Here is a 14,273-nt window from a genome sequence, read left to right on the forward strand (position 1 = left end):
TTCAAAAAGCAAAAAATTCTTTATCCAGCCCCCGTCAGGCCCCTGTGGAGGCTGGAAGGGGCAGTGGGGCCGGGCACAGCACGGGGGTGAGGGAGGAGCCCTTCCCAGTGCCCCTGCAGGGACTCTGCTCCAGGGTCAGTCGGCAGCACGGCTCTGGCTGCAACCGGAGGCGGAAAGACGCTTCTGCAGCCCGAAATGCGAACATGAATCAAGGTCCTGCAGTCTGGGCTGGGTGAAACCTCGTGGGCTGCTGCAGCCCTGGCCCAGCACGGCCGGAGCTGAGCACACTGCTTGCTCCTTCCTTTTTTATTTTATATTTCACCTTACAGTGGCGCTCCTTTGAAATATGATGCCAAGCCTGGCTGGAGATTCTGCTCCTCATGGCTGTAGTCACAGGCTATTTACCCTCCCTGCCATGGCAGGGTGTTGAGACTGGGTGGTCTTTAAGGCCCCCTCCAGCCACACCAGTCTGTGATTCCAGCAATCCAGCTCACAGTAATGATGCCAACCCAGCCTGTCTGAGCTCTTTAACTGAAACTCTTCCATGTCGGGAGAAGACAACAACTGAATTTAGCAGCAAACCTGCAGCAGTGCCTGTGACAGAGGTGGTGGCTGCCCCTGGATCCCTGGCAGTGTCCAAGGCCAGGTCAGACACTGGGGCTTGGAGCAGCCTGGGACAGTGGAAGGTGTCCCTGCCCGTGGCAGGAGGTAGAACAAGGAGGACATTGAGGTCTCTTCCAACCCAAACCGTTCTGGGACTCTGTGATTAATGTTAGAAGTGTTCCCTCTGCTCCCAGTGCTGGAGGGTCCTGCCCTCACCTTGGCCAGAGCAGCCCCAGGGCCGGTGAGAGGCAGCAGGATGGAACAGTCAGTGCTTCCAGGCTGGAGACACATCAAAAATATGGTTTCAGCCTTCATGGAGAGTGCTTTAACCCTGTTGGACACTCAGACAGATGCTCAGTGAGAGTTTGCATGCAACGCCCTTGGATGGGCCAGACCTCAGGAGACTGCATGGAAGCACTGAAAATGCAGCTGGCAGAGCCATGAGGGCAGGATCCTGCTCCAAAACCGGAGCCTTGGAGCTTTTCCACCCAAACAAACACCCTTCTTTATTTAACCCAACAGCCCAGACCTGGCTACAGCCCCCACATTCTGTCCACAGCCTGTCCACAGCCCCAGAGCCACATTCCCAAAATCCAGAGCAGACACTGCCGGCTGCAGCCTCTCTCCAGGACTGGCCTTCCCGAGAATTATCTCGATATGCTGCCACAAATCCCTGATTTCCAGGCTCCCGGCCGCAGCTCTGCCGCAGCGCAGCAGGACGCGCTCAGGGCGATCCCACCTTCTGTCCCAATAAAAGTTTCATCGGGCCCCAAGAGCTGTAATGGCAAACACGGCCCGTGCTGTCGCTCAGCCAGCTCCCTCCGCCCGCAGAGCTGCTGGGAGCAGGCTTCCCGCTGGGATAATTACCGGGGATTGCGGCGGTTCGTTGCATCTCCCTAAACGGGGCTGATACGGGCACGGGTGAGATAAGGAGCGCTGTGCGGGGAGGCAGCTCCCAGCCGGGCTTCCCTGGCACTAATCCCAGTTAAGGGCCAGGGCGAGCCGCTCCAGCCCAGCCGAGGAGGGCTCCTGCCGGCAGCGGCAGCACCGGACCCCGCGGCGATTTGCAGCGCTTTGGGGTGGATCTAAACCCGCCAGGAATGGCTCTTTTTGATAACACTGCTGGGAGCTGGGCGAGGAAATGAGCTGCAGAGCAAAAGCTCGGCGCTTACCGAGCCCACAGCCATCGCATTTCCGCTGGTTTCACATCAAAAACTCCATTTGCATTTTTAATTGTACTTGAGGAAAACTGATCAAAATTCCTATTAAATGGTTTTTAGTTAAAAGGCGTCGTTCTGGCAGGTTTTGAGCCAGGCTGGGGGCGGTGCCCAGCCCGGGGTTCCTGTGATGGCACACGAGATCTGTCATCCCCGCCGGAGGGCTCCATCCACCCGGAATGGACCAAACCTGGGAGTGTGACAGCTCCGAGCCACGCTGCTCTGCCAGCACGGGCTTGAGACAAGGCTGGGGTGTGATAAATCCGGCACCAGCACGGCCCCTGGAGCCCTGGCAGTGCCCAAGGCCAGGCTGGACACTGGGGCTTGGAGCAGCCTGGGACAGTGGGAGGTGTCCCTGCCCATGGCAGGGGTGGCACTGGATGGGCTCGAAGGTCTTTCCCGACCCAAACCAGGCTGGGATTCTGTGCTGCTCTAAATTCCTGGACAAACTCCCGTCTAATCCCCACCCCCCCCCCCCCCCCCCCCCGGGTGTCCAAGGCCAGCCCCAGCCTGGGCGTGGGAGCACCCACAGGAGCCCCCAGCACCCCGGGTACCCTGGGTCTGGCAGCTCTGCAATATTAAATAACTCATCTTTTGATACAACAGGAAAGAATCAATGCTGGGCCCCAGCCCAGAGCTCTCTGTGTCTGACACGGAGGGTGGAACTCATCGGGTGCCCAATCCCATTAATTGGCCGCTTGTCCCCGTGGAGAGAACACCCCCCCGCAGTGCCTGTTGCCCATTAGCTGCTGGATCCCCCGCTCCAAAGCAGGTAATTTAATTTTTCCATGCTATCTATTCCATTTCTCAGCTGACTGCAAGCCGGTGCCTCACATGAAGGGCTCCAGAAGTCACCATTATATTAATGTATCGTGCTACACTGAGCACTTAATGGTCTTTAAGGTCCCTTCCAGCTCAAGCCATTCTGTGATTCTGTGATTAAATATGATTAAAACACTCAGGGCTGCACGAAGCTCCACTGCACAGTACAAGAGGGTTTTCTGTTTTATTCCCCCCGGGAGCCCCTGACATGGTATCCAGTCCCTGAGCATCCGTGCCAGGCCCAGAGCAGGGGAGCATCCCCGGCAGCAGCAGCAGAACCCTCGGGCATTCAGGGCTCTTGTGCCAGCTCGTGGCCAAGAAACGATTTTCCCTTTTGCCATCCGCGTGTTCCACACCGTGCACGCACAAAATGCAGATCTGCCCCGTGTGCTTCGCATCACCTGATGGATAAATGTATTCCAAATAAAGCTCAGCCCAAGCTGTGTTCTTGCAGCTTGGCTGTGCTTGTTGAATAGTAGATTTTAGGCAATTATGTACGTTGCTCTGTTATCCACACGCGACAGATCTCACCCAAGCATTTCTTGTAGCAGCTTAGAGCTCTAAATTAGCTTGTATGGAGAAACGCAGGTGTGGGGTTTGGCTCTGGGTAACAAACACACAGCTCTGAGCTGCCCTGCTCCGGGACACGCTGGAGCAGATGGGGGAGCAATTACGGAGCAACAACTTCTGATTCTTTGAGGTTAACTGGCAGAGGGTCAGAACAAAGACGAGCTACAGCAGACTGTGCTGTTTGGGAAACTTTTCCAATGACTACCCCTTCAAAAAACCTCTCCCCCTCCTGGGAACCCTCAGTTTTCACCTCCTCCTCCTCCAGCCAATGCAGGGACTTGGCCCCTCTGTGAGCAACTCAGTGAAAGCCAAGTGTCTCCATCAGTCATTATCTTACATAAGTCACCGCTGCATAATAAGCACTATTAAAAATATCACCTTCCCAAATAGCATTTTTCAAAGAAGAATTTTAATTCTTCTCCCGAGAGTCTCTCTTTCAGCTGCAACAGCATTTCTCATTATTAAAGTGAGTGGCACAGGGTACGAATCCCATCAGCTGCATCCAGCAGAACTGGCACAAGACCTTGCTCCCTGCTCCCGAGGCAAAACTCTTCACCCTGACCAGCATCCCAAAAGAATGAGGCATCTGCTGGAATTAATCGCTGAGGAGAATTAGCACATCACCCAGGACAAAGCCGTTTGCTGAAATCCAGCAGATTACCAGGGAACGATCTTCAGCCCCATTAATTTTAATGGATCCTTTTCCCACTGCCAGGCTCCTCTTCGGGGAAGGGATTCAGCAAAACCTGCTGTGTCAGCACTTCCTCTGCCACGCGGTTACCAGCCCCCACTGCCGGTTACAAATCTGCGTTTCAGGACTTCTGGAATCTGCTTTCCACCTGAGCAGGTGCAGGCACAGCACTCTGCTGCCAGGGAGGAGCCAGGGGCTGTGGTGACTCTTTAGCTCCCAAATCTTCCTTTCCTCCTTTCACTTCCAGGACTCTTTGCAAAGGCTTTTAGCTTTTATTTATTTTTTTTTTAACTTTTTTTTGGCCCACAAGGCAAGAGCACAATGTACCTCAGAGCAGCACAATGTCATGGAATGGTTTGGGTTGGAAGGGACCTTAAAGCCCATCCAGTGCCACCCCTGCCATGGCAGGGACACCTCCCACTGTCCCAGGCTGCTCCAAGCCCCAGTGTCCAGCCTGGCCTTGGGCACTGCCAGGGATCCAGGGGCAATGCCATTTCAGTAAATCAAGTGCAAGACACTGTCAAGCCTTCAGGCGACCTCCAGCCACTGCCAAGCACTTCCAAGCCGAGGATTTCTGCATTCCCCAGGCCAGTGCTGGCCGGGCAAGCAGTCCCTGATCTCTGGGCACATCCCAAACATTCAACAACCACTTTCACCCTGGAATGGCGCCCATTTAATTAACAAAAAGATTTGTGAGAGGATCATTACTTACTGCCAAATGCATAACCGCTCATTAGGCCCTCAGGGGAAATGAATAATTACTCCTGCAATCTACAGATTGTGTCTTTTTCTGCAGTGAAAAACGGTTTCATCTCCCCAGCTGGGGTGGGAAACCGAGGGCTGGGGGGGAACCCTCAGCCCAGCGGCGGCTGGACCGTGGGGAGCAGCTCCCCCAACAGCCTCAGCCTGCCCATGTGGACTCTCCAAGGATCCCCGTGCACTCCACAAACACCTCTGGAAAAAGCAGCAACCGTGCCACCGGAACGAGGGAAACGCTGTGCTGGCTTCTGGAGCCCTTCTGGCGCAGGGATGAAGCCAGCAACTATGAAAATACACTGAAAACAAGGAAGAAAAGGCTTATCAGGCAGTCACAGGTCTGCACGGGAGGTTTATCCATGGAAAAGCTGCCTTTCATCCAGCCTGCCCCCTCCCCAGCTGCCAACAGCCCTCCCCACACCACGGGGAGAGGCAGAAACAGAGGGGTGCTCAACCCAGCGTGGGGAAAAACACAGAGGGATACAAACACATCTCAGCTGAGTGTTTTGACTGGCTTAGAGTGTGAAAAAACAAGTTCTGGTTCAAGGATGGGTGCGAGGAACAGCCCCACTGTGCTCCATGCCCACCCGCCGTGCCAGGCACGGTCGGCATCACCGGAGCACCAAGGCTGGTGACACAGGGACCTGCTCTCCCCTGGCACTGAGACTGACCAGAGCCTTGCCAGAGCCTCGATTTATCATTGTTTCCTACTTGAAATAAACCTGCAAGCCACGAGAGGATGTTTTGCTCCCAAACTCGCCCTCTGCTCAGCAGTTTGTGTCGGTGCAGCATCCGGCAGCGTCCCTTTCTCAGCAGAACCCAAAGTCAGCCCAAAGACTCCCAGATAAAACCTCTTTTAACCAGGACCACGTGGGCTGAGTTTCATCCCAGACTGCATCCTTCAGGCCTGTCTATAAATATATCCAGAAATATCCCAAACTTTGGAGTCAGCCCCCGGAGAGGCGCCGGATGCGCTGTGCACCGGGGCAGCGGCTGCAGGAGCAGGCTCAGCAGGAGCACCTGCCCTGGATCGGGGCTGGAGCAGCATCTGCCAGCCCAGGCTTGGCAGCCAGACCTCCACAGGAGCAGAAGGTGTGGGCAGAAAAGCAGCAAACCTGCAAATTCCTGCTGGGCAGCGGCCAGAGCAGCTGAGGGTCAGCTGGGATTTACTGCGGTGGTGGGGAACGGGGAGGGCAAAATCTGCTTTGCTTTCCCCTCAAAACCAAGCACCTACAGCACAGGAACTTCCCACAGAAAGGTGGGAATAACCCTGGAAGTACCAGCACACTGAGCCTGAGCCTGTGCGTGGCTTTGTGAGGACTTCAGGGAATCATCAGGGCGTGGTTTGGATTGGAAGGGACTTTAAAGCTCATCCATGCGCCGGGACAGGATCCTGCAAAAATACCAAAAAACCCAAGGAACTGAAATCATTAGAAAGAAGGACAGGCGTGGGGAGGTGTCTCCCATCACCACTGCACCCGGCGGCTGCTGTGTAGTTTGAACAGACTAAAAAAGATTAAAAAACCACTTAGGAGATGTGACTGTTAAAGAAAGGGCACAGCTGGATGCAGCTCTGTGGATCAATCTGCACAGGAAATAGGGAAAACATTAAGGCTGTAAGATATATCCCAATAAATATAATGCAGCAGCACTGGGGACGGAGCAGATGACAGGATTACAGCTCAGGATTACACGACCCCATCAAGAGCCCTCCTATGTTTTGCCATCTAAAGATTAGATATTTTAAAGCTTCAGTGCATAAAATGAGCCTCACTGAGGAAGCCTGGGAAAGCAGCTATGGCGAAGGGATCATTCCCAAATTGCCCTCCTCTGGGGTAGCTCTGTGGGGGGATAAGAGGGCTGAAGAGGGGGCTCTGCTTGCTCGGGGTTAAATCCCCCCTTGGTGTTTAACACCTTGGATGGCCTTGGCTGATACCTGATAGCATCTTCAGCCTGCTGGTGCTTCCAGCATCCACACCACCATCCCGTGTTGGGGAGTTCCCCAGTTCCATTCCAACAGGCTGGGAAAGGGTTTCTTGTGTTCAAACCTGTTGTACAAAATGTCCTTTGCTCCCCCCTGCCCCAGTTCCTGCGTTGTGGGAGACGGTGAGTGACTGGCCACAGGCTGTTCCTGATTTAAACATGTCTGTAATCCCCGTCCATCATCTTTTCCCTAAGCCAAAAGCCTGTTTAATCGCCCGGTGCAGGGACAATCCCATGCCTCAGACCCTTCTGCTTCCCAGAGCCCAGGTTGCTGAATCCATTTGAAATGGGATGGCCAGCGCTAGCCAAGGGTTTGGGTCAGCTCCTGGCAGCTCCCGCTGCAATCAGGAAAGGGAGAAGGGAAAAGGGAAGAGGCAAAATGGGGAAGGAGAAAGGGAAAAGGAGTAAGAGGAAAGGGAACACCCTGCTGCTGGCCAGCCTCTGTATAAAAGATCCAGTATCACAATCCTAAATTCCCAGGTTTTAATTTGTTGCTGAACCAACGAAAGCAACAGAAAGAGGACAGAACTCTCTGAGGATGCAGGAACTCGGGGGTTTCCCTGCAGGACACCCCAGCGGGGTCATGCCAAGTGAAGTGGCTTTGCCAGGGATTTGTGTGCTGTGGGAAGAACTCGCCCTCCTGGAACAGAACTTCAGCTAACATAAAACAGATAAGATAGGAACCCAAACCCCAGGCCGGCTGCAGAATGGGTTAATCCAGCAGCACCTCGGGGCTCTGTGACCTCCATAAATACTTTCCACCCCAGCATTTGCCAGCAGCATGTTTTGCAAGAGCTGCCTGGGTGCTCTTGCAGACACATCTACTCATACAGGATTTCCCCCCCAGGCCCTCCGAGCGCAGCTGCCCGAGCTCACAGACCCTGCTGGAATCAGGAAGGAGCAGAACATTGGGAGGTTTTACAGTCAGAGCCTCCCAGTGCGAGGACAGACCTCGAGCCCCAGCAAAGTGTGCATGGAAAGGAGCTGTGCAATGCACACCTCGTTGGGCAACAAGGCACCAAATCTGCTTTGTAAATGGTGTTCCATCTGAGAGAAATTCTGTTGTCATCAGAAACCAGCCCAGCTCACGCACTGCTGCACTTCAGGGTCTTCTGTAATAGCTGAACTGTGCTGCACTGGCTGAAGCAATGAAAGGGAAAAGAACTGATCAGCCTGTAAATGAACCAGCTCGTAAGTGTTTAGTAAGTGTTTCTTGTTCACAATTCATTACTTCCCACATGTAATTGAATAAATCTTAATAAAAAAGGAGGTTCTATTGTGCTGGCTTTAGACTGGACCCAGGAGAGCTGAAGAAACATCCAGGAGGCAGAAAAAGAAAGAGAAAACTCACAGGCAGACTAGAAGAGTCCCTGTACTTCTGGAAGAGAAAATACCCCCTGGAAAGCAGCAGGTGATGGCTGCTGGAGCATCCCTGCCCTCAGCAGAGGCCTCTGCACAGCCCCTCTCCCACAGGATAAATCTCTGGGTACATGGAAAACGCAGTAAGTTATGGCTGCTTCTGTCAGCTGTGAAAAATGGACACACTTAAAACGGAGCAGAGGCTCAAATCCATCAGCTGCAACAGAAGTTAAGCACCTGCTTTATTCCCTGTGACTGGTGGATCTGCTAAATGAGGGATACTCCACTTACTAAGCCAAGAAACAGAGGTGGCTGAAGGTGTGTGCAGGGAGCTCCTGCAGCCACAGCCCTGGGCACAGCCCAGCTACCCCCACACCCATCCCAGAATCTCTCATTAATTACATTTTTCTATGGCTTAAAAACTCCCTCTCCATCAGGTTTGGGGGTGGAGTATCCAACCCTACAGAAATTTTTCTCCCCAAGCTCTTTGCAGGTTTCTCCCCCAGGCTGGGCACGTTTTGGTGCAGCAGAACAGAGAGATGAACATCGCTGTCAGCTTTTGGGTGATGCCTTTTGGACGTGGCACCAGCCTGGTCCTGGGTCAGGATGTGTCCCTGCACCAGGGCTTTTGCAGGGCAATCTGTGGAGGACGCCTCAGACAGGGGATCACAACCCTTCATGGGAACACTGCGTGCTACACTTGTGCTCCTCAGTGAGGGCACAAGTTTTAAATCATGTCTGCACAGACTAACACCATGGAAAGGGCATAATTAGAGAGAAACGAGGCAAATGGGGATTTTTCTGTGGCTACTGACACCAACCTTTTCAAACACAACTGCAATGTGGGACTAGGATCATCAGAAGGAGCAAAGGGATTTCCCATTAAAGGGTGGCAAGTTTCCAGGCCAGAAGCCCCAGGTAATGAGAGGATCTTGCTCGGGGACGGCAGTGCTCCTGCCAGCCCGGGAATTGCTCCTGGCACAGCTCTGCTCCGAGCATGGCATCCCTGGGATGCCGATCAAGCCTTGGGACACTCTCCCATTTCATCCCCCCAGCACTGTGGGCTCAGTTCCCTCTCTCTTTCCGAGCTCTGTAACCCCAACTTGCTCCAAGGGTGCCCAGCCAGCCCAGCAGCATGGTGGCACAAAGGCCTTTGCCATTTCTCCCGGTCCTGACTCCAAGGCCGCTCTTTCACAGTCCCACTCCTCCCTGGACACTGTCTCCAAACACCACCAAATTTCCCCATCCAGCAGTGAAAGCTGGGACACAACTGTGCTGGATCCATAAAAATACCAGTCACGGTGTCTTATTTCAGTTTTAAGCTCAGACCAGCCACAGGCAAAGATCAACCTCTTGGGAAAGCAAATGTTTCAAAGAAAATTTGCTTTTATTAGAAGCAGAGAGAACTTGTTGACTTTCCATAGAGGACGTCATCCTTTTAAAGGGAACCTCTCTGGCAGCAAAGCACAACGACAATTGCCGGACTAAGCACGCCGATGTCTTCTTCACCCACCACCCCCAGCCAACCCCTCTGTCCCCAGGCTGTTCCAGCTTCCTGCATGGATGACACCCTTTCCCTTGGACACCCTTTCCAACCCGAAAGCCACATATTTCCCAGCCTGAACCCAGCCAGGGTTTTGGGCTCTCAGTCCTTTTGCTCCATAGGGAGGGTGAGGGTCTCAAGGTTCAGGACCTGAGCAGCAAAATTCAGTGTGATTTCAGTGTTCCAGGCCAGGCTGGACGAGGCTTGGAGCAACCTGTTCCAGTGGGAGGTGTCCCTGCCCATGGCAGGGGTGGCACTGGACGAGCTTTTAGGTCCCTTCCCACCCAAACCATTCCATGATTCTGCGATTAACGTTAGAAGAGAAGGACCAAATTCAGAGTTTTAAGAGAAGAGGCCACATGCATTCAGCTTTGCTCGAAGTTATCCTAATTCTCACAGTGCCCAGAAAAATCAGAGAAGTCACTGCGGGGCTCAGCCGCTGCCAGCGCACCCAGAGGCGCGCCCGGGTTCCTCCCTCAGCCCGGCTCTCCGGGCGCTACGGAGCAGCCCAAGGCTGTGCCCACCTACCTGTACCTCATGCCGCTCTGGGCGCGGGTGCTGTCGTGCAGGGACAGCCCGTGCAGGTGCAGGAACCTCTCCAGCTGCTTCCTCTCGGCGCTGGGGCTGCGCGCCCCGGGCCAGCCGGCGGCGGGGCCGTGCGCCCTTGGCCCCCGGCTCACCCTGCGGCCCCGCGGCGGCCCCGGCTTGGGCGGGGGGATGTCGGCACACGCCGGCTTGTACAGGTGCATGGTGCCACCGGGGCCGCCCAATGCGCCCGGGCACTCAGCGGCTCCCGCTGGGCCCGCCGGGAGCAGAGCCCGGAGCCATCCCCGCCCCGGGGCTGCGCTGCCCGGGACGATCCCGGCGCTCCGGAGGGGTTTTTCTCCCAGACATTCTTTACATCATTGCAGCCGGCCCGTTTTGGTTGATGCCCAGGATGGATTTTGGCCAAGATCAGCAATCTTGTTCATCTGCTGAGACCTCTCATGGGCCAGTACTCCAAGGGATGAGGGCTGCTGGTGGGAATAGAGCACTGACCCCATTTCCCAGGTCTTATATTTAGATAATGAGAAATATTTGCTTGGGATTCAATCCAAGGCCAATAAACATAAACCAAATACTCTCACAGGGTGTATTTCAGGCCCTGGGCTGGCCAGATGAACACTGCACGCATCTCCTCTACAACTCCCTAGAACATCTTGTTTTCTCACAGGGCACTGCGAGCTCTCACAGCTGGGGTTACCTGGTCTGGGAACTTCCCCAGCATCTGCAGCCTCCCGGGGTGTGACAATTATTAATTATGATGTTAACAATGATTTCACCACTGCTAAACAGCAAACAAAAAGGTTCTGGTTCACAGACTCACAGAACGGTTCGGGCTGGAAGGGACCTTAAAGGCCATCGTATTCCAAACTCCCCTGCTGTGGCCAGGGCCACCTTCCACTATCCCAGGCTGCTCCAAGCCCTGTCCAACCTGGCCTTGAACAATCCAGGGATGGCTTTTATGGTCTTCATCCCTGAAACACCCTGAAGGGACACAGTGACATTTTCTGGCCACAGCAAACAATCCCGACAAGGTGTGGTTCATACCACTGAGGCAGATGTCTGAGACTCTTCTATTTTCAAAACTCACCCATTTCAGCCCCAAATACTTCAGAAAAATAAGTTAAATAATCAAGTGATGGATGTATAATGAACTCAGCTAATCCTTAAATCTTTCAAAGCAGATAAAGAAAGACTGATCCCAACCCCAGAATATATTTGAAAAGCTCATAATTCAATGTCACAGAGGGGAGTTTGGCAGGGACTGTGGGATTACCCCGTTATTCTTCCTGTGTGACTGTCGGATCAGGGCACGGGTGGCCCTGGGTGTCCCCAGGAGGGTCCTGCCCAAGGATGGGGGTCCTGTTCCCACAGTACTGACCCCATCGTGGGGTGCAGGGGGGGATTTCAAGCCCAGCTCTTTGCAGCCCAAGGACACTCAAGGGAGGGCAGCGTGTCCCGAGGCCGTTCCTCGTGGGGACCTTGTGTTTCCTCCCCGCAGTGTAACTCCAAGGCTGTACCTGTGATCTCTGCTGCAGCTGCCTTTGCTTTCACCTCCTGCCAGCCCCAGCTCTCTGCTCATCTATAATGTGAGGTGAACCAGTGCTAAGAAATGTTTCTGCGAGCTCCTCTGAGTTTTTTGGACCCAAGAGTTTTGCTGGTTTGGAGTATCAGGGTCTTTCGACCTGGATCAGCATCTTTAGAAACTTAGCTCTCCCAGAAGTTATTCCCCAGGACTTTGTTTTTATGGTGCTGTTCCAGCCCCCGGGTGTGAACCACGGGCTGCTGGGGCTGGTGGGCACCGGACGCAGAATCTGCCCCCTCCCAGCCCTCAGACCCCTCGTGCTCCCTTCAGGTGCTTGTGAACATTCCTGCATTAATACCCACTTGCTCCTTCTCTCCGTTTTACTCCCTTTTCTTTTCACTTATCCCCTTCCTAATTTTTATTGCCGTGACATTCCAATTCCTTTCTTACCCAAGCGCATCTGCAAGAGCTCGGTTTGTGCCGGGCACTGCAGGCATCCCCATCCTGCCTGGGATTAGGGACGATCTCGGCCGATTCTCAGCTGAAATCCCGGCTGCTACCGAAGTGAGGTGAAGGAAACCCCCGGAGTGAGGTGAAGGAAACCCCCACCCTCCCTCGCCGGTCCCAGAGCTGCTCCGAGCCGGGGTGCGGCTCCTCGGGACGGGGACAGCGGCACCCCGGGCAGTTCCTGCTGAGGTTCGATTTCAGAGAGGGTCTGACCCCGCACAGGAGATTGGAGACTCGCACGTCTAATTTCCACTAATACCAAGATCCCCTTATATTTTTTTAAAGGAGCAAGATCGGATTCTGGAGGCTACGACATTTAAGACCGATGGGATGAGAGATGCAGCAGCTGCAGGTTCCCCCTCCCGGGGGGCTCCTTCCCAGGCTGAGCCCCGCCGCTGCCTGGGCAGGGAGGGGGGGACAGGGACCCTCCTGGCACCCACACCGTCCCTGCTCGGCAGCAGCAACTTTTCAACTCTATTCAAGCAAAACTACAATCACTTGGACAGATTAGAAACAAGGCTCAACAACCACACGCAGCTTGTGCTGAAGAAGTTATGGGAATCAAGAGACAAGTTTGCAGGATATTCAGCTCTGTAAAGCGTGAATAACCAGAAAAATCAGACTTGTAAAGACAAAGACCTTTCTATTATTATTACTATTGCTATGATTATTACTGCTGCCGTTCTTATAATCACTACTATCGCGACCATGCCGGCCAGCAGCATTCCCGAGGGCAGCGTGCCCCGGGAGGAGCAGGGACGTACCTGTGGGGCATGCCGGTGGTGTAGGCGATGGTGTACTCGTGGGACAGCTCGCACACGCGCAGGTACCAGTTCATCTCCAGCTCCCGCAGCAGCGCCAGGCGCCGGGCTCGCTGCTGGGGCTGCCCGGCCCGCGGCCGGCCCTCCTTGCTGCTCTCGGCCGAGCTCTTCAGGGCTCGGTCCCTGCTGCCCAGGGACAGCACCGACTGCTTCCTCAGCTTCAGGGACTCATCGGCGCTCTTCCCCCCCACGGTCCCCGTGCGTGCCGCCAGCATTTCTTGTCCTGCCTCGGTGCGACGGCTCTGAGCCGCTGCCCTCAAATCATTGAAAGTGATTTCAGCGCGCACGTTCTCCCTCTATAACCTCGCGCCGGCCACAAAGCTGTAATTAGAGACGTGTCTGCGGGGCTTAACCAGAAAGAAGAGCTGCAACCTTCTCATGGAGACATCTGTAGCGGCTCCCGCATGCCAGCGGCTCCGCAGCCGGGGCGGGGGACAGTCCCCAAACGCATCGCACCTCCGCTGGCCCCGGACGGACAAGGGCTTTCGGTGGAGGCTTCTGGAAAACCCGGCCGGCTCCCCAGCGCCGTAAACATCGGAGGTGAAGTCACACGTGTCACCTTGAGGGCGAACCCTCGCCCACGTGGGCTGGCCCGGGCAAATTGCGGCGCTGTTCGTGCCGGCCGCGACCCGGAGCATCCCCGTGCCCATCGCTTGGCCACGCCGGCGCTGAGCCGGCCGCTCTGCCCTCCTGCTCCTCCTCCCGCAGCTCCTCGGGTCACCCCATCCAGCAGGGACTCCCATTCTCCAAGGCATCTGTAGAAATTTGGGGATTTGGTCACCCCTAGGATGAGAACAAAGTTCGGAGTGTTCCCGAGCAAACGGTGTTTGGAAAATGTATGAAAGGGCAGACACCGGAATCGCATTAATTCCCATCTCCGGTCTGAAATGTAAAAGCTGATACAGAGATTACAGCTCTAATCACAGCAGCCACTTTGGGAGCGCGGGCAGAGCCGTGTGCCGACAGAGCAGGCAGAGCAAAACCCCCTCTAACACAGCGGCATTTTAAAGCCATCGCCTCAAAAGCTTTGCAATCACCCCAAAGCGGAGCCGTCACCCCCCTGCGCCCCGCAGGGTCTCCCGGGGGTGGGGGCCGGCTGGAAGGGTTCCTGGAATCAGGGCAAGGTCTCTGGTGCCCCACCTGAGCCTTGCAGATCCCCAAGGCTGGAAGCCCCCCCAGCCTCTTTCCAACACCCATCCCAAAGCTGCCAGGCTCCAAGCAGTGCCCGGTGGCCCCGCCTTCCCCCACCGCTTCCCCGGAGGGTTCGGGTCCCCGCTTCCCTCCGTCCCTCCCCCCCGGGCACTCCCGGCTGCGGCCGGGTCCCCTCTCAGCC

At 55.0% G+C, this 14,273-nt stretch overlaps 1 protein-coding gene across 1 annotated transcript in view; it reads right to left on the reverse strand.

Annotated features, from left to right (window-relative positions):
• KCNAB1 (potassium voltage-gated channel subfamily A regulatory beta subunit 1) overlaps positions 1–10,362 on the reverse strand; it is a 57,948-nt gene extending 47,586 nt beyond the window's left edge. The window contains exon 1 of the mRNA XM_069024086.1: positions 10,073–10,362. Coding sequence (XP_068880187.1) covers positions 10,073–10,293 — 221 coding nt within the window. The 5' untranslated portion in view covers positions 10,294–10,362. The remainder of the gene's footprint in view (positions 1–10,072) is intronic.
• Positions 10,363–14,273: the final 3,911 nt, after the last annotated feature.

Source organism: Aphelocoma coerulescens, chromosome 9, assembly GCF_041296385.1.
Source record: "Aphelocoma coerulescens isolate FSJ_1873_10779 chromosome 9, UR_Acoe_1.0, whole genome shotgun sequence".
NCBI lineage: Eukaryota > Metazoa > Chordata > Aves > Passeriformes > Corvidae > Aphelocoma > Aphelocoma coerulescens.